General features: G+C 41.7%; 1 protein-coding gene across 2 annotated transcripts in view; it reads left to right on the top strand.

Moving 5' to 3' along the window:
- Positions 1-23,916, top strand: part of RAPGEF5 (Rap guanine nucleotide exchange factor 5) — a 159,441-nt gene extending 135,525 nt beyond the window's left edge. For both annotated transcript variants that reach the window (XM_074150165.1, XM_074150166.1), the window contains 8 exons: positions 1,387-1,509; positions 2,754-2,932; positions 6,246-6,336; positions 9,044-9,094; positions 10,194-10,281; positions 13,591-13,655; positions 18,251-18,305; positions 21,620-23,916. In XM_074150165.1, the coding sequence (XP_074006266.1) occupies positions 1,387-1,509; positions 2,754-2,932; positions 6,246-6,336; positions 9,044-9,094; positions 10,194-10,281; positions 13,591-13,655; positions 18,251-18,305; positions 21,620-21,738 (771 nt within the window). In that variant the 3' untranslated portion in view covers positions 21,739-23,916. The remainder of the gene's footprint in view (positions 1-1,386; positions 1,510-2,753; positions 2,933-6,245; positions 6,337-9,043; positions 9,095-10,193; positions 10,282-13,590; positions 13,656-18,250; positions 18,306-21,619) is intronic.
- Positions 23,917-24,597: the final 681 nt, after the last annotated feature.

Consider the following 24,597-nt stretch of genomic DNA (forward strand, 5'->3'; position numbering starts at 1 on the left):
AGGTGATGGACAAACTCTGGGGAATTACTACGTGTAGAAATAGATGTTGTGTGAGTTCTACCGAAATTACTGGGCCATCAGCGTGACCTCAGTGGTGTGGCAGCCGCATGGTCAGTCTGTGGCTGGCATATATCGCTGGTGGTATGTCCTCTTCCCTTCCTTCTGTCTGTCTGTCTCTCCATCCTCTCGCTGGTGGTGGGGAGGGGAGCGGGGCGCAGGGCAGTAGGTCTCTCCCATTCCTTCTGTCCTCAGAAACCGGGATTGCAGACTCTCTTCCCCCCATGATTCCCCAAAACCCCAGTGAGGCAGGAACAGTCAGGCCCTCAAAGAATTACTCTCTTTCAATAGTTTTCTGCTAATTATGCAGGAAGGTGCAGGGACTGTATCACAACTGACTTCTGCGTGTTGTCAGTACCGCTCGGGTCTGTGCATTCATCCTAGGGATGAGAAATGTCTATTTACATTTTGTTGGATCAATGTGCCCTGAAGAGCTGACACACCACTATCATTGTAATCTGTCATCCCCATTATCTCCGGCATTCTAGCCACCTCGAAAAATGCGAATATGAAGGGAAGGTTTTCAGTGCAGACAGGTGACAGCCGATCTAGTTTCATTAGTTACCTAATAAAAATTGCAAAAGTTGCTGTAACTGTCAGAAACATAGCACCAAAGTAATGGTTTAACTGATAAGAATAATCTTTCATCTTGGCAGATGGTTCATGTGCCAAGTTTCAGCCTGATGAGGTAAAAAAACCCAAGAGAAAAGCAAACCTTTGAAAATCCAAGCTAATAAAGGAAATATAAAGCGACCCTTAACACCAGCAGTACCAGTGCCCTCCACAGTAATATGCTAAGTAACTTTTATGAATCAGGATCCACAGTGTTTTACTGTTTGTTGGTGATTACTTTTGGACTAGATTAATCATAAAATGGATGGATTTACGTTATTTGTAAAGGTTGATTGGTGGGCAAGTTGTGTGTATTTATTCTAAATCCAGTGTGTTTGCAGAATAATTCCTTTATCTTCTAATACAAAAATTTCCTGGTGTCTTAATTCAGTTTTTCTTTTTGGATGGTTTCAGAGATTTAATTTCATTATGCTTGTCAGTGTTTTATAATCAAGGTTTGGAGAAAGAGACAGAGAGACGGAGAAGGCCTAATCCAATGGCAAATAATTGATCCTATTGATCCATTTCCTGTTTCAAGCTATTTATTAAATAGGCTATAACTCTTTGGTTTTGATTAGTGGGGGAAAAAACACTCAGAGTGCACTTAGAAAAGATTACTTACTCAGCTCTGTTTGGTACCTTGGACCAGTAGCTGTTTCAACTGCAGAACTTTTGGCACTTGCTGAGGATTTTTTTTGCTCTTGGCTATTGATTTAGAACCCATTTGCTGAAAATGAGGAATTGCAGCAAAGGTCTGTGAGAATTTTAGGAATCAACACCTGGGATCTTGCCTTAGAACTAACAAACTTTGACTGGAGCCTCTTCAATGCAATTCATGAGGTAAGAAGCACCGTGTCCGCTTCCAGGTATATGACTGTCATGCAGCACTCTGCCATTGCGATGTCCTGATGTTGCACCAGCGTTTTGGAGCATCAGTGTTCCTTGGTGCTCAGTTCACCATCATGACAGCATGATTTGGCAGCTCTCAGCAGTGGTGGCATTGAATTAGGTCCAGGAAATGTGTTGCTATCCTTGATACTGAAAAAATTTCTCAAAGGTTTGAAACTTGCCTGTGCTGGGGCATGTCATGTGTTCCTTCTGTACCTGGTGGGCTTTATTGAGATATGCCTCAAGAGAGTAAAAGAGCATGATTATTCTCTAAAAACTGGCTGTGTGAATTTGTTGTATATGCAAATTGTCTTTTGCACTGAATAATGTTCCAGTAAATATAGAACTCCACAAATAGGTGTCCTTTATATCACTTTAACAACAAAAGAATTCACAATTTCAGCAATTTAGATAGTCACATTACTGTTCTTGTTAGACTTCAGTGAGATAAAAAATACTGGGCAGACTTTATAAAATGGGATAATGGCCCCCTTCAGTGCCCATTGGGTTGTTTCAATGACTTTGATAGATTCTGGTGTGAGCTGCTGAATAAAATACACAGTTAACAGTACAAAATGTCAGTTGAAAATATCTTTCACTGAAAAGCATGGTGGCTTTCTGAGAAAACAAATGGGAAATTCCCTTCTCATCAGATGCTTTCCTTGATCTTTCATTTCAGGTTCTTTTATTCAGGTTAGACACTTTAAATCTAGAGCTGGTCAAGTTTGTGGGTTGCTTTGGTTTTTTGGTGTTTTTTTTTTTCCCAGAAATCAATACCCACACTTCTGCTCCTGAAAACTTGGCTATTTTTAGGAAGAAGTTTGAATGGAAATTTTTCAGATTCTGCAATGGCCTGATATAGTTGCTTTTTCATACTGCAACAGAAGAGATTAAATACAGAAAGACACAGATTGCTTATGTGCTATATCTGGCTGTAGCTAGAAGTGGAACTGCAGGAAATCTCACAAGAAAAGCACATCTTGCAGGACTTCCAGTCCACCTGCCTACCATGCTAAGCCTGTAGACTTTGCTGTGCCGAACCTGGACCCTGATTCATTTGTGACTGGTTTATGGATAATGCAAAAATAATCATCTGTAACCAAGTCTTGTTTCAAAAACACGCTTCTAAATAATTTATAGTTCATTTACATTTTAATTTTTTTTATATCCCTATTAATGTTGTCAATGTCTTCCAGCAAGAGCTGATATACTTCACGTTCAGCAGACAGGGCAGTGCTGAAAACACCGAGAATCTCAGTCTTCTGCTTCAAAGATGCAACGAGGTCCAGCTTTGGGTTGCCACAGAGATACTCCTCTGCAGCCAGCTCTGCAAACGTGTACAACTAGTCAAAAAGTTCATCAAGATTGCTGCCCAGTAAGTTATTAAAGTTGCAACCAAAATCCTTGAATTCATGTGCTCTATTTGATGAGCAGAGAAATAGGGGCAAAAGCAAAGAAAGAAAACTAATTTTTCATCCTGCGTTTTAATAGTAAGCATACCTAGATAAACCAGTCCATAAATAACAATAGCAAACACTGGCCAAAACCAGATGTGGTGGAGTATATGCTGCTCAAACCTTCTCTAGCAGCTTCACCGCTGTGTCTGCAGCATCAACTGCAAAATCCCTGATGGTGTAGAGATATCTCCTTCTTTAGCAGAGATAACCTGAGGACCCTATTACAAAACTGTTTGAGCAGCAACACAGTTATTCACCACAGACTACATGGAAACCAAAAAAAACTCTGTTATAAGCTTGAAGGTCCTACCTCAAGAGGGGACACTGGCTGCAGTAATCTCTTTCCCCCTGTAATCTTCTGTGGAGTAATCTTTTATTTATTGGGGGAGAGAAGGGTCGTCATTAATTAGATTTGATGGTCTGTTCTTGCACCGTTGCTAAAGAGTGCTGGCATTTATTCTATGCCTTGGAACGGAATACAAATATATGCTATACACAGAGAGTTCTTTTCTCTGTAATCACTCTTATTTTAGGGACCAAGGGAATGGAGCAATTTAAATATGTGCAGCCATTCTCCTTGCCTCTCTCTGCACTTGTTGGTCTTCTGCAATATTTGAATATGCATGTTCGTGGAAAATGTATGATTTGTTCCTTCATCGACTGGGTTGATTTAATTTGCAAGGCACTTACATAGAAAGGACTGTTCTCTGCTGAAGCAGTGCCTTTGGTGAAATGAATTCTTCTAATCTAATCTAGTGTAACTCACAAATGTGATTTGATTTAGTTTGCAAGTTGTATGGTATCCAGTAATACTTTCATTTTCTGCATTATCAATGGCCAAGTTTGGTCCAATTACGTCAGAAATGGTTGACGTAATGTTGCTTGCACCACAGGAGCGTTAATTTGCATTCCAAGAAAAGTTTCATGTCTGTCCCACACAAATAGGGATATATTTGTCACCAGACTAAAATGTTGCTTCATTTGAATTAATTCTATGTCAGTGAAGTGAAAAGCCAAAGTTTTGGAGACTAGATCCTGTTGCCAATAAACAGCAGAAGGGTTCTCCCAGTGCATTGCAGAATCATAGAATCATAGAATTGTCTAGGTTGGAAGCATCCATCATCGCAGTTTGTAGACAGTGAAAAAAGGGGTACATAAATAAGTGAGTGTGTAGCTCGCTCAGGATCTTTCTTTAATCAGAAAAGCAGCTTTCTAAAAGAAGACATTATCATATCTCATCAATTCTGGAAGAGCTGGTGAAAGAGGGTGGAAGGGCGGTGTGCTGAGCACAGGACTCTCATGGTGAGGCACAAGCCAAGCAGCCCTGCTATGTTGTGTGTGACCGAGGCAGAGAAGCAGGGAGCTGTGAGTAGCTCTGGCTGCTCCCTGTTACTTTCAGCTTGTCAAGAAAACACCAGGACTAAGATCTCGTGTTCAAGGTCTGCGTGCTTCACTGTCGAGGAACTCCTGAAGAAGACAGAAGGCTTTTCAACAAGTGTGTCAATACATAGAAGAGAGACTTTTTTTTTTTTTTTGCTGCTGTTGGTGAGCTAGTTTAAAATAGAAACCAAGTGATTCAATAAAGAAAGGGAATTAGCATGTTGTTAGAAATGCATCCTGCATCCTGAGGAGTTACAGAAACTGGTCAACATAGGGTTAGAATAACTGGGTGACAGCAGCAGCCTTCTTGCTTCCCAAGCAGGCGCTGACTGTAAAAGATGCACCTTCTCTCTGCAGTTCTTTGTGAGAAATGGGCCCATCCAATAGACAGTTTATTCGGGCTGTGTTGGACACCTTTCTTGTTTCAGAATGAATTACCTTTAGGGGCTGCCTGACTTTAATGATAAAAGGAGCCTAAGCAACAAAGTTAGGATTAACTTTTAAGATCGCTGAAGTGAAGTGAGAAATACACCATCTCAAGACAGTACACAGCGATGCGTGCAAGCTTTATAAAACTTGTAACAAGGGTTGGCATGTGTCCAGCCCAAGGCCTTGGCACGTACTTTTCGCTGATGATAAATCCCAGTGAAGGCAGGGGATTCATTCGTAGTTAAAATTATCTTAAAAGAGGACTCTCACTCACACACACATGCACACATATGCTTATAGTGGCCTTCAAGAATCTGCAAGAGAAAGGGGAATCTTTTTGTTTTAAAAAGACTTGCTATTTCAGGATTTAGAATTTCCTAATGGACTAGAAATAAGCAGGGTTGTATATAGTAAAATGTCGAAGATTAGAGGCATCAGGCAAATTCCATAGGGACCTGTACTGGAACCAGTGCTAACTGCAACTAATTTATAGGGATATGTAAATTGAACATTAATCAGATTTTCAGACAATAAAAATGATGAGGGATTGCAAATGCATTGGAGGATAGAAAAGAAAAAGAATGATCTAAGGAGTCTAGTGGCATGTGCAAACAGCAGTAGGATAAGATTTAATTTAGATAGATGCAAAGTAATTCAGCTAGGGAATGCTAATACTGAGCTGAAGAAATAAATTCATGATTGCAAAGAACAGGACTGTGACAGAGGTCACTGGGTGATAATAGATGACAAATTAAAGGCAAGGACGAAGTGTGATGCTGTTCCAAATAAATAATTTGGTATTTGTTTTGTACTTGCGTAAGAGAAAGGTGTAAGAATTTAGAGCCAAAGTAGTCATTATGTTTCTCCTTCCCTCCCCACTGTCTCGCTATATCTCCTTGGTAAGAAGGAAACACATGAGAGAAAAGTTAAAATAAATTACAAAGAATTCAATGAAGGATAATAACAATACGGAAAAGTAGATTGCAGGCCATGACCACAAAGAGAAATTGAAGGAACCAATAATGTACAATTCACAGAAAAGATTAAAAAGGGGATGAAAATATTTATAATACAACAGAATAGAGGTCAAGGAGTTATTCTGTATGGTAAAGGACAGCTGAGAGTAACTTGAGCATTGAAAAGGGAAAATTACTTTTGACAGCAAAGGAAAAGAATAACCTGCCAACGACAGGGCTGATGAGACAGTGGAACGTTTGCTAAAAAACTTCTTAAAGACCCCATCACCTAGACTGCAGGTGGTCATGAGAGGACGTTTAATGAGTTCATTATGTGGAAGATGATTGTATGTTAGGGCTGAGGGTTGAAATGGGACTCAGTAACCTAGGATACCTGTGCATTCCATTTATCTCTGATTCTGGGTATAAAAAATCAGAATACAGCATTCATATTTTTATTCCACAGCTGTAAAGCCCAAAGAAATCTGAATTCATTCTTTGCTATTGTTATGGGTCTCAACACTGCATCCGTCAGCCGGCTGTCTCAGACCTGGGAGGTAAGACACATCTTTGTATCTCTTAGGCTCTGTCAAAACCATTTCTCACAAAGGTTGTACACTGGTGAATTACCTTTTCTTTCTAATTATTGTTTTTTCATGCTGAAATCAAGCATGGAGCGAGTGTTGGTAGAGAAACTTCCCTGTGGTCTGAAAGTTTAGGTACATAGCTATTCAAGTAAAACTAGATGTGTCCTTCCAGAGCTTTGAAATAAGAACAAAGTGAGATCTTACCCTCTGGAAAAAAAAAAAAAAAGTCAGGTAAATTATCCTAGCATTTTTGGTAGATGTCAGAACAGACAATACCATACAGGTGGCTCCAAACAAGCAATACCTTATTGTGGAATAATTTCATTTTTAAAAAGTACAAAGTAGAAATAAACTCTCTTTAATTCTCCTTTATCAGCTCTTTTTCAGCTGCTCATCCTAACAACAAAGTTAGGAAATGGGCCATGAATAAGGAGCATACTGGAGAACAGAGACTATTTGCTAAGGAAAATACTGGTTGCTAGACGGAGCATGAGCTGTTTAGATGAGGGTGGCACTGGGTTCTGTGTTTAAATTGTGGATTTTTTTTCATCCGAGTAAATTATTGAGTGCTAGTACCTGCAAGTTTAGTATATCTGCTGATGAACCAAAAACTGGGGAAGAAGTAATCTAATGTAACGGAGTGAAGCTTCATACCTCCCCCATACCCCCAACACCACAAGTGGACAGTACTCAAGAAATCTGTCATACGAAGTGACAGAGAATGCTGTGATCTCCTGCCTTGGAGATAACCTTGAGCATCAACAGCTGAAACCAAATGGACATCAGAGACAAACCTATCTATCTAACACTGTCCAGAGCCAAGTCTTCCCCCCTAGATGAAGTCATGCATATGGAAACATCACTGCCTGTGTCCGTGGCTTCGGTGCACAGAGAAACAAGGGCAGTAACTGCTTCTGAGGGGATGAGTTTATAAGACTTGGATAGGCAAGGAGGAGCTGTCTTTAAATAATAATAAACCAAAAATTTTTGAGAAAAATTACATACCTGATGGCGATGATACAGAAGCTCTTTGTCTCTGCTGCTTTTAAAATGCCTTGCCTATGGGACAACATTTGCCCTTGCCTGCTCTTATGGGTTGCCTTCATCCCATTTCTCTGGGCTTTGGCAGGAGAGTGGAAGGGACTAAGTATTGTATCAAAGGTACCTAGTGCCAATGATGTAGATCTGCCCCACAGAAGCACATAGATGTGTGATGGGACCTCTGGAGATTGTGTGCTGCTGGTGGACTTCTCTCAGGAAGAGCAGAATATAACACTTGTCGGAACAAGGAATGCATCTGCACATGTATCATTGTAAATATGTCACGTTTCTGTGCGTAAAATATTTATGAAGTCACATGCTTTTTTATTTGTAAAACTTTACTGCACTGGAAATTTCAAAAGCAGAAGGTTATTTGCATTAGCAATGTGACTTCTAGAAAGTAGAGCAATGTTTATAAATTAATTATAATTACTTACACATGTAAATGAAGCCACCTAAATTTCAGGAACCATTTAGACACTAAATTATATTGGCTCTGCACTTGAATTCTTAAATAGGTAGTATGCTCCCAAGCATACTCTGCTACTTTTTTTCTACAGTATGCAGTGTTTTAATGAGCCTAACTTTCCCTGATTGAAGATACTAAAAATTTGCAATTGCAATTCCATGTTCAAGTTATTTAAGCATTTTAATCATGCAGCACATCCACTTAATCTTAATTGTTCTAAATCTCTTGTCTTTTGGTAGTGTCATTGTGGCTGTCAGGGTCTAAGGACAAAGGCAGGACAGGATTAGTACTAAGAGGGGGTATCTTTTTCTAGACTAAATACTATGGTTGGAAAAAGTAGACAGGCTTTAAGGTCCACACACCATTCTTCAAGTCTGAAATACTGTCCCCATCCAGCAGCAAAATTCAAACTGAAGAACGATTGCTTTGTGTATAATGAGGTGAAACCATTAAATCATCTTAGAGATAAAAGGAAGGGGATGCTTGTGGAGCAGGGCAGGTGTTAGCATATGGGGCAAGAAGGTAGTTTGTGCCTGGGCTCCCCTGGAAGGTGTTTTCTTTACTTCCCGGTGGGATTAGGGTGAGATACCAGAGATGGAGTAATCACTTTTTAAGGAAAGTTCTCTTCCTCTAGCACCAGCACGTGCCAGCAGTAACACTGGTCAGCCCTGGGGATGATGTATCAAACAGGACCGAGCGTTGCACCTGTTAATTTCTAGAACCCATATTTTAGGAGAAGATTGATTACAACAAATGCTCTAACCTGGATGTGATCACAGTATCTGAGTTCTCAGCCTGTGTTACTGCTTCTAGCTTGATACAGAAGGTAAATGCAGCAGATGTGGAAGCTGGGGAATAAAATAAAAACAGTTGCTAACAAGCAGGTTCCATAAAAGAGAGAGTCAGGTCCCTGAGGCGAGGCTGCAGGGTCTGGTACCCGACTGGCATCGCACTGAACGTGGTCTGTAATTAGGGCTCTTGGAGCTGAGGAGCGGAGGTTAACTGTCTGAGAAAGTGGCTTATTGGTACTTACGACAGGCGCTTCACACGCGGCAGTCTCATGGAAAAAAAACACCTCAGCATTTTTCTGCTTATGTTTTGTTTGTGGGTTGTTTTTTTAAAAAAAATCAACTTTACTTTTTTTTTCCTCTGGTTTCCCCACTTCAGAAAATTCCTGGGAAGTTCAAGAAACTTTTCACTGAACTTGAAAGTTTGACGGTAAGTGCGGTGTTGACAGCAGAACGGCATTCACTGCTTGTCTTTACCTGCCTTCCTTCTTCCCTGTTTGGAGGCTGTCCTTGTCTGGAGCTGGGACTTGTCATGTCAGATCCGTGATTTGCCAAAGGCCACACAGCCCTCCAGAGCTCAGGGGTGGCCTCCAAACACAAATAGGAAAAAGGCTCTATTCCTGACAGCTGGAGGAAGGGCAGAGAGAGGCAGACATAGTGTCGGTTCCCCAGCGTCAATTGGGAAGCCGTTTTTTTTGCTCTGGTGGTTAATCAACCTTTATCCAAAGCAACGTGCTGCAGGTCAGGTGAAAAGGAGGGCAGCTGAAGTTTAAAAAAAAAAAAAAAAAAAAAATCCGAGGCTAAGAGTCTTTGTCACCATTATCGAAGCTGAATAAACAAGCGTTTCCTCTGGCTGTCGTGGAAGTGGGTGCGTGGTGAGATCACTGCCTGGCGGGGGGAACATGAGATCCAGTGTTAAACAGCTGTCACGCTTCTGTACTTAGAGTCCTCTATAAATTCATGTGTTTTCAAGATTGTATGTGAGCTGGTGTACAGAAACGTTCGTTTACATGGGAAGTTGAGATGGCTTTTTGAATTACTTGCATAACACCACTGAAACATACTCTCTTATTTTCTTTGAAAATCTCCAATATGCTCTATTGATCTGAGGGCAGGTTTTGTTGGTATTTTTTTGTTGTTCTTTTGTGGTTTGGTTGTGTTTTTTTAAGAAGAAATCTATCAGCAATACATTCTGGGATACATTTTGTGCTAGATAGTAAGCTGAAGAGATTTTGCTAATAGAAATTTGTGGGGAAATTAAAGAGCAGTCCCAGTGAATCTGCTCGGCAGCTTACTCCCATTTTAGCACTGCTTCATCTGAGGAGCATAATTGCTTTTGTTCCTTTCACTGTTTATGTTTCCTGTTCAGTTTAGTAAGTCACCTGCCTTAGAAAACCTTTATCTACCTCATTTCCCAAAGAAATCTTTTATATCTAAATCATGTTCAGATCATAAGCCCGTAATGGATTTAGAATTGCTGTTTTTATAGCCTATTGATTTTTCTCTCTATTACCCAAATGGCTTTGTAGGACCCTTCTCTGAATCACAAAGCTTACAGAGATGCGTTCAAGAAAATGAAATCTCCGAAAATCCCCTTCATGCCCTTACTTCTGAAAGGTAATGTTAAAGTTTGGCTACTCCTCTTCATTGTGCAAGTGCATGTATGGAAATTTGTAATAGTTAATTTAAAAAAAAAGTAGAAGGTGGGTTTTTTTCCTTCAGGTGGCCATATAGTAAATATGTGGCAGATGTAGCAGCCTCTACAAGGTAGCACTTGGTCTAGATAATAAACAGCTGCCTTTTATGGCAGGGGGAAGATGGCAATTTTCACACAGGTTTTTAAACTTCAGGAGCAGGTAGATCAGTGTGTGCCATTGCTTTGGCTACATCCTCTGGATGGCACGGGCAGCCTCAGCCACTCTCTGGTCAGAGGTGCTCGCCCTGCCTCCCCAGAGTGAACTAGTGTCATCCTGAAGGCAGAACCTGCCCCATCTGTCTGTCCTGAGAGGAGGGGGTTGTCAAGTCTCTTACAGATCTGAAAAAGAGAAATAAAATCTCACTTGATAAAAAATAATTAAAAAAAATCTATTAAAATAAAATGCAACTACTTGCTTAACACAGTGAGCTGGGCAGCTAATTAAGTGACAGGTATTTAAAATATTCCGTTGTCTTGGAGTCATTAATTATTAATTGCCTTGTCTTTGAACATGGCAAGTTCATTTGATTATTCCTGTATTCCGAAAGTGTTCTCTTTAGGCTGTTTATTCCAACCTGCTGCTGCTGCTGCGAGTTTAAAATGTTTGAAGACAGTTCTCCAGATCAGTGGGTGACAGTTTGGGAGCCATCAGGCACTTCCCCTCTTTGCACACATCAAAGCAGTTTGCATTAATTCAGATGGATACAATTATCAAGGCTTCAAAATCAATATTTTTTAAGTGTTCTCGAGTATGTCTTGCCTGCAAACAAAGGCAGCAAACATAAAAGAGTAACTTGTAGCGGTGATGTTTGTGTACCACTACAATATGGTGTATAAGAACATGCACCCAAGCAGCATTCGTGTCTGTAAAACTTATTGGAGGTAGCAAGGAGACTTTGCAAAATCATACAGTAATCTTCTTCAGTACAGTGACCCGTAAGGAGATGTTGCCAAGGTTGGTAATTCCCACAAAGTACTGCACAGTACATAGGACTTTAATACAAACAGGCTTAACATGGAATAACGGTATTTCCAAGACCAATAAAATAAGCATTGATAGGATAGAAGTCATTAGTAACTCAACAAATTACTCCATTTCAACACAAGAGGAACAAAAGTAGTTTCAAGAAAAAAATTAAAATCATTAATAAACTTTTTCTTACTATGAAAAATAATTTTAGAGTGTCCTTTTAAAGCTAATTAAATTTGAATGCAGAGCTCTTTTACAGCACACAGACACAGCTTTTGGAAATCAGGCAGATTTTTCAAATATGTAATAAAATACTGTGATGTACCCTTACAGCGTAGCTTAGATGCAATTTTCTGCTCCACTGAATTTATCTAGACTCTTAGTTGTTGGCTGCAAAGCAAATTTCTGTTCCTTCCACCTCAGAGACATATACACTGCTGTCACTGACTTAAAAAGCTGCATGGAAATTTCTGCTTCCAGTATAAGTTTTTCATTAGAAGTGATGGATGGTTTTTAACTGCATCCACATAGAGACAAGTGCCTGTGTCCTGAAGCCATGTCCCTTCCCTGTCCCTTTCCCTGGGTGCTCCAAAGCAGCCCAGCAGCGGAGGTGTAGAGGGTCCTGCTCCCTCCTTTCCCCCTGATTTTTAGGATGCTGCCCAGGGGCAGAGGGGTGTTGGAGGCGTCCCCAGCGTATGCTGGGCTTGCCCTACTTTCTCAGGTGTGCCAACTGGACCCAATGTGGCCGGGCTGGCACCCTCCCTGCCCGAGGCAGACCCCAGCCCAGCTGCCCTGGGGCGCAGGAGCTCTCCATCACCCCACATGCAGGGCCCTGGGTCTCCAGGGCCATGTGAAGCCATTAACATTTCCATTCTAAGCAATTACAAAATGCCCCTTGGTCACAGAGCAAGTTTTTGAAACAAAAGGAAATAAATCAGGTTGGCTTTTTTGGGGGAGGATGAAGGAGGGCTGGGGTGTGACAAAGCAGCCCCCAGTGTCAGCTGCAGGTTCGCAGTCCTAAAATCTCCTGAAACTAAGGGGACTAAGTGGGCATCAGCAGGAGTCCTGGAGATGAGGACAGGAGAAATGCTAAGGTGTATGGTTAGACTGGTGGGTTGGAGGTTGGCACCTCTGCTGAGAGATGTTGCCCATTTACTGTGTGCCATTTTCCTGCTGGCAGACACAGCTGTGCCTTTTAAGAAGTAATGATATCGGAGTGCTGCCTCATTACAGTGGTATCTCCTCCTGCTACTCCTGGGTACCCACACATCCAGGAGAGAGCTGATAGGGGACATGGTGGTGGTGCTCCTGATGGTATTTTCAGTGACCCAGAGGGTGCACTGTTGGAGGCAGAGCTTCAGTCCCCACAAGGAAATCTGTCCATGTCCTTTGTACTTCATGACCAAGATAGGTCTTGCTTTGTGTCCTAATATGCATTAGAAAAATGGAGAAAATGACCTTAAGTTACTGTTGTAATTGTAATCTTAATCTAGCAACATTTGTTTCGCCTGATACTCCCCTCTCCAGTTCATTACACTGTGTTCAGTTCCCTTCCTGGAGCCAAATATAGACCTTTTCCTTTTCCTCTCAATGACCTTTTTGTTGCCTTTGCAAATTCTCTCCAACACCACTGTGTGTAAGTGTTTTTCCCTGGCCACAATGCTTATTTCAAGGCTTTGAACTTCAGTTTGGTGGCTTGTATTTCATGTGCCTGGCTGGCCACTGCTGTAGCCTGCATCCCTGAGGGGGACTTCAGAGTCATCGTGTCCCACAGAGAGAGATGAAGGGGTGTCAGAGCCAAGTCCAGCATCTGGTGGCTCTGCCCCCGTGGAGCTCTGGGTTTAGGGACCAGCCAGCCCCAGCCTGGGCACAGCCATGGGCAGCATGGCCGGATGGGTGCCGCAGGGTGCAGAGAGCAGGCATGCCATGCGGGGCCACCCCTCTGGGTACCTCCACCTGCTCCTGGCCACCCTCTGTGTGATACACACCCCAGAAGTAACGCAGACCAGGTTTAATAAGAAATCCAGCCTCCCGCTTGAAAATCCTCTTGTTATGATGTGTACATACTGTTGTTCTCTAATAATCTGCATGTCATCATTATACCAGGCTTTTGTTCCGTTCTTATAAGGCATTGTGTCAGTCCGTAATGGGATGCTTTCTTCTTTTTTTCTTTTTGTTCCTGTTTAGTCATTTTATTTCTTTGTATTAAATAACAAAGCCATGAAAAGTAATTATTTTTTCTTTATTTTTTTTTTTTCAGATGTAACATTCATTCATGAAGGAAATAAAACTTTTCTGGATAACCTTGTTAATTTTGAAAAGCTGGTAAGCTAATTTTATCTTTCCTGTTTTTCAGAGATTCACATTCTCTTCTTTCCTTTCCCCTCCTTATCTTGTAAGACTAAAAGATTTTCTTCTGACTGAATCAGGAAGAAGTAAACAGGGGTAAAAAAGAGCAAACAGGATGAAGTGGCCAACAGTTTATCTCCCCTGCCCCTTTCCTCTGCTCCCCTCTCTTCTCACTCCTTCCTCCCCCTCTTCTGTGTAAAATGGCTAAACAGCGATGGCCAGTATCAATGCTACACAGTCCACTCAGTTTTCTGTCCTTTGCACCACCTCGTGGACTATTTATCCTCAGTTAAGTTCTCCTGCTTCAGCTTTCTCTGAATTGTGTTTCCTGTTTTTTCTCAAGGCACTAAAGAAAAGGTTTCTCTAGTTTATCACTTGCCAGTGGTATGCTGATTCGAGGGATCTTAAATGAAAGTAAAATTTTTTATATAGGTTAGATGATGAAGAAAATAATGCCTGAAATATGAATTAAACTGACTATAAATACCACTATACTATGTAGAAGGGCACTGTTTTATGTAGAAGGGCACTTACTGACATTGTATCTTTGGGCGCATCTACTCTAGACGTCATATGACATCTCCTCTGGCATGATATGACTGATAGAGGTTTGATTTCTCTAATTTGCATATTAAATTTCTGTGTTGGTAACATTTTTGTAGCACCGAAAGCCACAGTTTATATATCTGAACAGTGGTGGAGTGGAGAAACTTGATTGTTTTTTGTTTGCCTGGAGTATTCGATCAAGAAACCCAAATGTCCTTCCCAGTTGCTGTAGGTGTGCGATGGCACTGTTAGTGCAGATGGCTGCGCCTCGTGAATCGTTCCCAACTTTTTTCTCCTCCGCCTTCTTCTGTTTACACTTGTTAGAGAATTAACGTGCAACCATGGAGTTATTAATGAACCAGATGTTGAACTTATTTTCATACCCTATCGTAATGCACGTTGTCTTTCAACTGGCAAGCAGCTGTAGACTTTGACTTTTGAACCTGAGCTCCTCTTTTTGTGTTTTCTGTTTGATTTCTGTACCTTTTCTTGTTGCAGAGTTTACGAGAACACTGATTTGCATTTAATGAAAGGTTTTCTTGTCCCAAGTCCATTAACTGTTTGACCTTTAGGTGTTTGCATAAAACTCATTAGCATGTTCTTCTTCATTGCCTCTTGGAAGTACATCCAATTAACATGTAAATTAAACTAGCCCTTGATGCACAATGATTGTCACTAAAATCCCCCTACTGGCCCATGTATTTATTTAGTGAATATGTAGGATCTGATTCTTGTTCCAGTCTTAGCCAGACCTTGTTAGTTTGTTTGTTGTTTAATCATGTATATGTTTAATGTATGCTGGGCTCGCTGGGTAAGATTTTCCATCCTTTCTGTCACTATTGTGTCTCCAGAGGCAGTGGGAGCTTTGCTAATTGACTTCAGTGAGCCAGGATTTCACCTTTTCCATGCAAATGGATAATGGGCATTTTAAATGGCGGGGGAGGGGGGGGGGGGAAGAGTCTGAGGTGATGGTGGTGGGGTGAGGGTTGTTCAAACTGACACTTCCTCCAAATTAGTAGTCAGATCATGCCCTCAGGAACGTGCTGTCTCAGCAGCCCTGCGTACATATGAATGCAGGCAATAGTGCAAGCTGAGGAAGTGGGGGCTTAGGAGAGATTTAAATATGAGTGTAGTGGAAACTCAGGCAGTACACGTATTCATTTGGATGCTAAGGTGTGTAGTCAGTAGGCATGAACTTACTAATAAGATGCATCGCACATGATCAGGCATACATCGATTCATGTTTCTTTTCTAATTATAAGGGCTTTGTGCTGAGGAAGAACATCTTCCTTGGTGTTCTATACTGTGCTGAGCACTTCCTGGCCTCTACTGAGAAAAATTGGGATTGACATTGACTCCTGCTTGGCTCAGATCAAGCCACTGAAGCTCACCTGCAAATTTGCTGTTGCAGAAAAAGAAGAAAAGAATTATTCTACCATAGCAGATTACTGCTTTGGGGAAGGAACTTCACTCACTGTCACAAATGCATAGAATTTCTACTTACTAATTTCAAAGCAAAGATGGTTTCTCGTGTCTCCATTTGGATCAGTGTTTTTAAATATTTAATTTCTGCATTATACATCTCACTTGAAGGAGGACTTGTCAACCTGAACCATTGTTTTTTTCCAACTATATCAGTTGGTTAAATGAAAGATATTCTCTCTCCCTGCAATCCCTCCTTCTTTTATATTCCTAGACCATCATGGCCTCAACAATCCTACCGTGACTGAACTTGATTTGACATGACGTGATTGCAGTGAAGACAAAGTTAATTCAAAATATAAATAAAGGAATTTGCAAAGAGAAGAAAATGAAATGATCTTTTGTCTCAGGAATGTTGCCTAGTTTTAGCAAAAGTTGAAGGGATTGCAGTGGTTTATTTAACTCCATGTTGGGTAAACTCTAGTCTAGAATAGTGTTAGATCAATTTTTAGTACAATACCCACTTCCCCAACTAAATCTGAAGGAATAAATGAAAACAGGGTCTTATCCTGTTGCATCTCAAGGTATTTCCATGGGATTTACTGAGTTGCTTCACTGAACTGTAACTTCTTCAGGTTTTTTTCTCCAGTCAGCCATCACCCATATCTTAGCAATGACATGGCTTAGCCACACTCCAGCAAACTCTAATACAGGTCAGTGGCCATTACTGTTTTAGATAATGCCTTCTTACCTGGTGCCTTCAGCTGTAAGGGCTGTGTACATGCAGCTGAAGGTTCTCAACCCCCAGCCCCCAAGTATCAGTGCAACTTCCAAGCCTGAGTTTTTTCCGTCCTTAGTTCAAGGAGTGCTAATGATCCTAGGTAACTGGTAGGCTGAAAGGCCATGAGAAATGTGTGTTACCCATCACACTAACGGTGTGCAAGCACCTGTTTAAACAATCAGGAAAATAGCATTTCCTTTGCAGATGAACTGGCTGATTTTCTGTATTAGAACTGGATCCCAAAGAGCTGAAAACAGACAGAGAGAAATGCCTGATTCGGCTTCTAAAGACAGGAGATTTGGGATTCTGCTTTAAGAGAGTGTAACACAAAGAGATTCTTCCGTTACCAGAACATCACCTTCAGAAGCCAGTTTTGGGATGGACCCCCACACTGACTAACTACAAAGGAGAAACAGCAAAGAATAACAGTGTGTGTGATAGAAGGGTCTCTCTTAATTCTAAAATCCAAATGCAAAGGGTATCAGCTGGAAAACATCACAGCAGCAGCACTGGTGGAAGTTGTAGCTCTCTCAGTACTCACACTATTGATCATGAAATCTAGATCATCTCATTAGAACTTCATTATAATCAGTGCAAGGACATCAGCACGAGAGATTGCATGATTTCTTGGCAAATGGAGCACAGCGGGTAACAAGAAGAATTATTTTGATTCACTGATGAAAGGAGTATGAAGTTTCCATTAAACATGCTCTTGTGATAGGCTTTTCTGTGGAGGAGCCTTGTAAGCCACTCCCAGGGTGTTGAGAGATGAGCTGTTCTGCGTCATTCTGGTCTTAAACATACTCTGCTCAAGACAGTTAATCCTTTCCGCCTCTGATTGCTTTTGAGGGAGATGTGAGAAGAGCATCAGCTGTTTGCATGAGCTATTATATCATTCCTGCTAACTGCAATTTACTTAAATTAATTACTAGATTTGGTGAAGAGTTGCCACAGAAGCAATCAAATAAAAAAAAAAAAAAGTGATGCCTTAAGAACATTATGGGCGACATCTAGTGAAAATGAGTAGACTCTGCTGCTTTATAATAAACAATTCCAGTTTTCATAAGTTGAAGACCTGAGCCTGAATGAGAAACCAAACTTAAACCTTTTATTTCCTCTGCTTAATCTAAGTGAACATCCAATATCCCAAAAGCACCAGCTTTTCTTAAAATAGTGTGCCTACCGTATAGTCTTATTTGGAACGTGCCTGCAGAGATGTCAGGGTGCTCGCTCTGCGGTGTTTAGGCTATGGGTTGGCTGTTTTGCGTTGGTTATTGTACTGCAGAAAACTGCCTAGCTGCTACTGGTGCCTGATTGTGCTAGGCATTATACAACTATATGTTAATGCATAATCTGTGCCACAAAGGGGCTTACAGTCTAATTAGGTAACATGTGGAGACAGAAAGAGAGGTTGCAGACTAGCGAATGCCCTGGATAATGCACTAAAGCTGGGGGTTGAACCCAGAGGCGCCCCCCCAGTCCACAGGACTTCCCTGCTGCAGGCTTTCTGTTTAATAAAAGTCATAGGAACGAAAATAAACAACTGTTTAGCTGTTTTTCATTAGCACTTTCCACAAGCTCTTAAGGAGTTGTTCTCATTTAATTTCTGTGATATCAATCAGGACCTCCTGGACCAACCCTGTTTCATCATATGTTATTACTAAGACAAAGAGCAAAGTCTTTCTCCTGCTGTCTTCATTTTCTACCTTACTGCAGTTGCTTTTTGCTCTACAGTGTAGGGCAAGGAGATTATTTCAGGCTTTTCTAATGGCAGAATCCAACTCAGATTTTTGCACTGATATTTTATATCTCTCCTTTGCAGCACATGATTGCAGATACTGTTCGGTCATTGAGACATTGCAGAAATAACCAGTTTGGTGAGTAGCCAAAATTTCCTACTAATTTTGCCTTTGTACAGCCTTCGGGGTTTTTTTTTCCTGCTTTCTTTCCACTTGCTCAAGTTTACTAGAGCAGCAAAACGTGGTTGACAATTATTTAACCAATTGGCAAGAAAGGGCATCATTGTTGGAACATGGCAGAAACCACAGTTAGATGAAGTTTTACTTTACAAAGTGATTGTAGAAACAGTTTGCAAACTTTTTATAAACTATTTTCCTGCAAAAATTATCACCTCTTCAAGATACTGTGTAAGATCTGTGCCAGCTGCACTTAATAATGGAGGCCTCTGATGTAGGCTGCAGTTTCTCACTTTCTCACTATAACGGAGTTGCCTCAGTCTCCCACTAGTCGCTGTGTTTTGGTAATGGATTCACAGCTGTCTTGGCTTCCAGTACCTAAAAGATGATACTCATCACCACAGCTTTTCACTTGGCTTTTCCCCAAGAGCAATTGTTTGCTTAGTTGGGGTTCTTAAGGGCATTTCACATAATGGTAGAAGTCTTGAAGATACTGAGATCCTCTGGGTTTCATGAAAATAGTTGATTTAGGTAGGAAAGAGGGGGCTGTGTTAGTACCTCTGCTAGAGGAAGCCTGCAAATAGAGCTCTGCCTGCTTTAGACACTGGAAGATCTACACGGATGGGAACAGTCACGAGTGCCTCAATTGCACGAAAGACTTTTTTGTGTGTGTCTCCACCTTATTAGCCACCACAGACTCCAACCCTAAGGGACCGTGCCAGAAGACCCCAGCTCGCTTTGTTCTGCTGCTCACAGAGTAGAAACCTTGTTTTTCTCCTTCTCAACGTTTCTCATTCTCTGCAGAGTGGTTAAATACAGGAAGGGGACAAACACAACACTACTTTAGGAAGTGGTTAGTTTTGAAGCCAAATCCACTAAACATGTCATTTATTGAGGCCACTAAAAGCTATTTTCCAAAGAGAAGTTCAGAACTGTGCTGCGCCTTGGGGAAAAAGAGTTTGAATAATTTGTTTTTTCCAGCTGAATTTTCAGCAGCCGTCAGCATGGACTCGGACAGAAAGAATAATAATAATAATTTTGTGTATAAATACATGTACCTTGGAGAATGATAGGTACTGTTAAGAGCTTTGCTGAACATTTGTTCTGTAGAATTGCCATGTGTATGTACAGTCTTTTTTTTTAAACAGAGGCTGCTCAGTACTAGGGTTCTTGAGTTATTTTGTGATATATGCATAAGAGGGAGATTGGGAGGAAGATGATGTGCCTTTCATTTTTATTCTGTTAAACCAGATAGTGAAGGAAATATTGATTAATCCAAACCATGCCTCTATAAGTTAGAATGTCTCTTATTTGGCACCATAAAATGTAGTATTGGTTCCTTTTAATGATACGAAATTTTTGCAGCTTCTCTGCAAATCTTTCATCTCGCTTTTCCCTTTTTTTCCAAGTGGTTTTGTAAGTGTTGCAACATAAATCCAAGGTTAATACCTGAGATTTATCATATAATCTGGTGGTTTGAAGTACGTGATTGTTATTTTATTTTACCACAGACTTGATTTATTGTGAAGCTGGCATTTAAAAAGCAGCTTATACAGACATCCCTGGAGGCAATTTTTTTTTTTCTAAAATTCGTTTAGGCATGAAATGAATTCACTGAATATTTATTGAGACTTTATGGACAGTTTCCTTTTCTAGGGGGCTTATTTTGCTCTCAGGAATGTGAATCTTTCTACTGCATCAGTTCCCAGATTGACCTAAGAGCAGCAGACGTCTCACTGTAGGAAAGAATTCAAACAAAACGAAGCAAGGAATATTATTATTGTTTATGAACTGTATCATGTGTATTAACCTTGCAGGCCAAAGTCTTTCTGGATTAGAAACTGGTTAGGTTCCAAGTGAGACTGAAATGCCTTTTTAATGGAAATAATAATTCTATATCCTATATCCTGAAAACAAATAATAGCATTTGCAAAACCAGGCAAAGCAGCCTGAGAAAATAACAAAACTCAAGCTTTTTTCATGTCAGGTGTTAATGAGAAATACAAATGTTTTTCAGTACATTCAGCACAGCTGCTGGGATCTTATTCCCTCGGAAAAAAGGTCATCTCTGTACCTTGACACAGATTTATCACGTTGTCCTGTTCTCTCCCACATTTCTCAAGTTAGAGAGCTGCTCAGAAATAGCTCCTAAAAATAGCTGCCCGGGAGCCCCGTTAGCAGCCACACGCAGAGCTGGCTGCATTGACATCCCCTGTTACCTACACAGCATCGTGCAGCGCTCTCTAGAAACAAGTGGGATGGTCGGTTCCTGGAAAGCTTCTCGTGTAGCTGGAGAGCGTGGAGAAAAGGATGATAATGAAACAAAGGAGAGGGAGGGAGCGTGCGAGTTAAGCTGATTGGTTCAGGGAATTTTGAGGGTTTTCCTTTTTTAATTTATGGTAATGTTATTAAAAATTCCTTGAGGACATGGACTAGTTTGTCTCATTTGTCAGCAGAGTGTGGGGAACATATCTCGTTACTTTCTCTGCCTGTCTTGATGGGTCTCGTGGCCATGGGCTTAGCTTTTCCTTTCCCGCTTCTGCTGGTCACCAGCCACGCTGGAGGGTTTCACAGGCGGCAAGTTCCCACAAGCCAACGTCAGGCATAAAGCTTGTAACAGAAAACATCTGCTATTCAAGCCACCCTTCAATTTGTCTGTTACACAGCTAATTCCTCTTGCCGTGTGAATTCCCGTGAAATGACAGCATGACTCTTGTCTCTGTTACTAGATCAGAAATCAAAAGCATAACAGATCAAAACGCGGGGGCCTGTCAGAGCAGCTTTGAAGAGCTTTCCCATCCATCTGCTGCGCTGACACCTTTCACCTGCTCTGAAGGAAATCATCCGGGGCCTGCTGGCTTGTGTACTTGTGTCAAGGCTGTTTAAAAGTTACAGGCTGGGTCGCCCGCCCCTGGTCGAGGTCCTGTTGTGCTGCCAGAGTGACACAAAAAGAAAGCTTGAACCACCCCCTTAACGGGGGACGGACTCCCACCGGCAGGAGCAAATCTTCCACTTGGGAAGAGTCAGCTTCTTGCCATCCCCTTGTCCCTCCTGGCTGCCCAGCATCACCTGCTTCTTTCTTTCTTCTTCCCTTTTCTGTATCTAGCCATTACCTCGTTCATTGCACTTAAACAGCAAGTCGTTTGGAGCACTGGCTGTCTTTTTTGTGACTCTAGCACCTGACACGGTGGCACACGAGGGACTTGGTAACACACAAGACAGAAAAGCAGGCAAGGCACGGCTTTCTGATCCATCCCCTTTCTCCTGTCTTGCAGGCAATGAAGTTCCTTCAAAAGAGCATCATGAGCTGAAGCCATACGTCCATCACCTGCATGTCATCGACAACCAGCAAGCTCTGTTTGAGCTTTCTCACAGGATAGAGCCGCGAGTGTGAGCGTACACAGCTTCGTATAACCTTGTAACTGCAGCACTTTGAATTAAGTGAATGTTTATGCCAAGCATGTTGCTTCCCTATATGAGAACGGTTTACTGAGTTTTATCAGTAGCTCACACAACATGCGCAGGAAAATCAGGCACGAGCCAGCAAAGGAGCTGCTCACAGAGTGACAGGGCAAGCTTGGTGCCATCCCCGCTGGTCACCGGGACGGGAGGGAGCAGAGCAGCGTCCTTTGAGCTCAGGAGCTTGGTTTCTGTGGAAATATTTTTGGTCCAGTGTAGCTTTCAATGCAGATTCTGCCAGTATTAGTATGAAAGGAATCATCGTGTCACCGCAACAGAGCATTTCAGCGAGCAACGTGCTGCAAAGGGATCGATGCTCAGTTCACCGCAGTACGCACCTCACCGGTTCAAGGCTGCCAAAGTATTGGTGCCAAAACCACTGTGCAATCCGTGCAGCTCCCCTGAGTCCACTGGAGCATCGTATACCTGAGCTAAGTACAGACCACCAAGAATGGGAATATAAAAAAAGAGAGCGCACCGGGTGAAACTCAAGAGCGCATCGTGATGCAGAGGTCAGCAGTAACCAGTCCACGCTGTTATGGTCCCTTAAGAATCTGCTTTATAAAACACACTGTAAGCGCCAGTCCAGTTTTTTTTTTTTCTAGACACAATTTTTTGTACACTGAAAACATGTTATTTACTTCCTTCTCAGTTATCCCAGATTTAGCACCAGCTCCTGCGGTTAATGTGGTATAAATTATTATAGCGGGAGCTTTGCTTTCTGCTTGGATTACAGCCTCCTTGGTGTCTATTCAGAAGGCAATGCCTCGATCCACCCACATTCCTAACGCATCTCCTGGAAATAGTGTTTCAGTAGGTAAAACTTCACCTGACTTGCACACGCTTCTAGTTTTTAAAGAACAAAAGGGTACACCTTCCAGGGTGCCAGTGTGATGACCTGCGTACACACCGCCCCACAGCATCAGGGTCCCTTCACTCCTTCTGTCCCTCTCACACCCCTCCCCGAACCAATTCTCATGTAGCTGCAAGTACAACTTCTGGGCATGTACTGAGGCAGCATTTTTAAAAGTCTTATCTACAGTTGACCTGCATCTGAGCACCGCCATCGCCGTGGCTCTCCGTGGTTTTCAGTGTGTAGAAGTTGCCCCGAAATCATCTAGTGAATGCCACAGGCGATGTGCAGTGTTGCTACACGGTCTGGCATGTGTTTGTGCACTGGCTGGAGGTAAGGGTCCCTTTGCAGAGCGGGGAGGATACATTCCGTTGCTTGCCCATCTCTATCATATGTTTTCCACGTGAGGAAGACTTCCAGGAAAATGGTCCTTTACTGAAATGTAGGAATACTGAAGTAGCATGCTCTTCATCGTTGTGTTCTCTCTCATTTAAAGGGATTTTTTAAAAAAGCAGCTTTAACAAGTAGTCTGTGGGGGAATCTGTAGACTGCATTCGGTTTTCCCATCTGTGAAATATTGTATAGATTTATTGTAAAGGAAACAGATGTTTCAGAAATGTATTTGCTTGTACTTTGTTATTATCAAATGCTATATGATTTTTTTTTTTTTTAGAAAAAAAAAATCTTTTTACCCAGTAAAAAGAAAAAAAAAATAAACTCTTGCTGGCCATGGAGTAAAAATTTCCTATGTTCTTCTGTAGATGTGACTGCATATATTGTAAATAACTCTTTTGTGCAAACAGACCAAAACTGTTCAGATGAGGATACTAGCTGCGGTGGGCTCCTTTTTGCAGTGTTAAGAACACAAACCAGATACAATTTGCTGCTTGCGTTATTGCAGTTCTTCCTCTGGCTCCAGCACTCCCTGCATCCCCATCCCTAGTGTGTTGCCTGGGTGCTTTGCTGCGTTTTGAGCTCCCCCTTGTGAAATCTTTTTTTCACTCTGGCATTATTTTTAGGAGCCTGTATGTAGACCAGCCTGCATGCTTTTAGCTTGTGTGGTGTAACACTCTAGTCCACAAGTTCTCTTTAAATCTGTGGGAGAGGGAGCAGAAGAAAGTATTCAGGGTGAGAAAGTGGGGCTATTTCTGCTGTTTGGCTCTGTGATGGTTTTGGTAGTTACTGCTGCTGAAGCAGCAGTGGTGCCAGAGAAGAATAAAAGAGAAGGAAATGAAAAAAGGGGAAAAAAGACAGAAAGGGAAAAAAAAAAAAAACAACCAACCAAAAAAAACCCAAACCACAAAAAAACAGAAGAAGGAAGACTCTGTGCTCAGGCTTTGATCTGAAAAGACCCACCTTGCTCTGCCAGTTTGAAATGGTTGAAGGAAATGGTTGGGTTAACTTGTACCAGTAGGCTTCAAGCTAGCTGAGCAGCGGGCTCTCTGCACCGCTGTAACTTTATACTAAATCTGGTGTTGTCTACCCCTTGCAGCTGGCATAAACTCCGTCTGAGGGCACGTGGCCAGCATTAATCTCATTATCTGTATCGTGGCTAATTAGACTACTGTTTAAAACTTTACAAATGACTTTTCATGGTGGCCTGTATAATTAGGATATAAATTTCTGGTCAGAGGGGCCATTTCACATTGAAAAATGTGGATATTGTAACTGTTACCATAAAGGAAAAGCAAATAGTCCAAATCTATAGCTAATACGTCTAATAAAGAAAGGCCCATTAGAATCTTTTTTCAACAGGGGAAGCGTTGCGGAGCTGGGCTGCAGGCTGGCAAGCAGTTTGAAGGTGTGGTGGTTGGGAGGAGAACTAGAAGTAAGCCCTGTGAAAGAGAGGGGAACACTACACAGCCTCTGCCAGGGTCCAGCGTTGGTGATATTGTGTGGGTTTTCTTAAAATCCTTCAATAGCGCAATTACGTTCCATAGG

This window comes from Numenius arquata, chromosome 7, assembly GCF_964106895.1.
Source record: "Numenius arquata chromosome 7, bNumArq3.hap1.1, whole genome shotgun sequence".
In the NCBI taxonomy this organism is placed as follows: Eukaryota; Metazoa; Chordata; class Aves; order Charadriiformes; family Scolopacidae; genus Numenius; species Numenius arquata.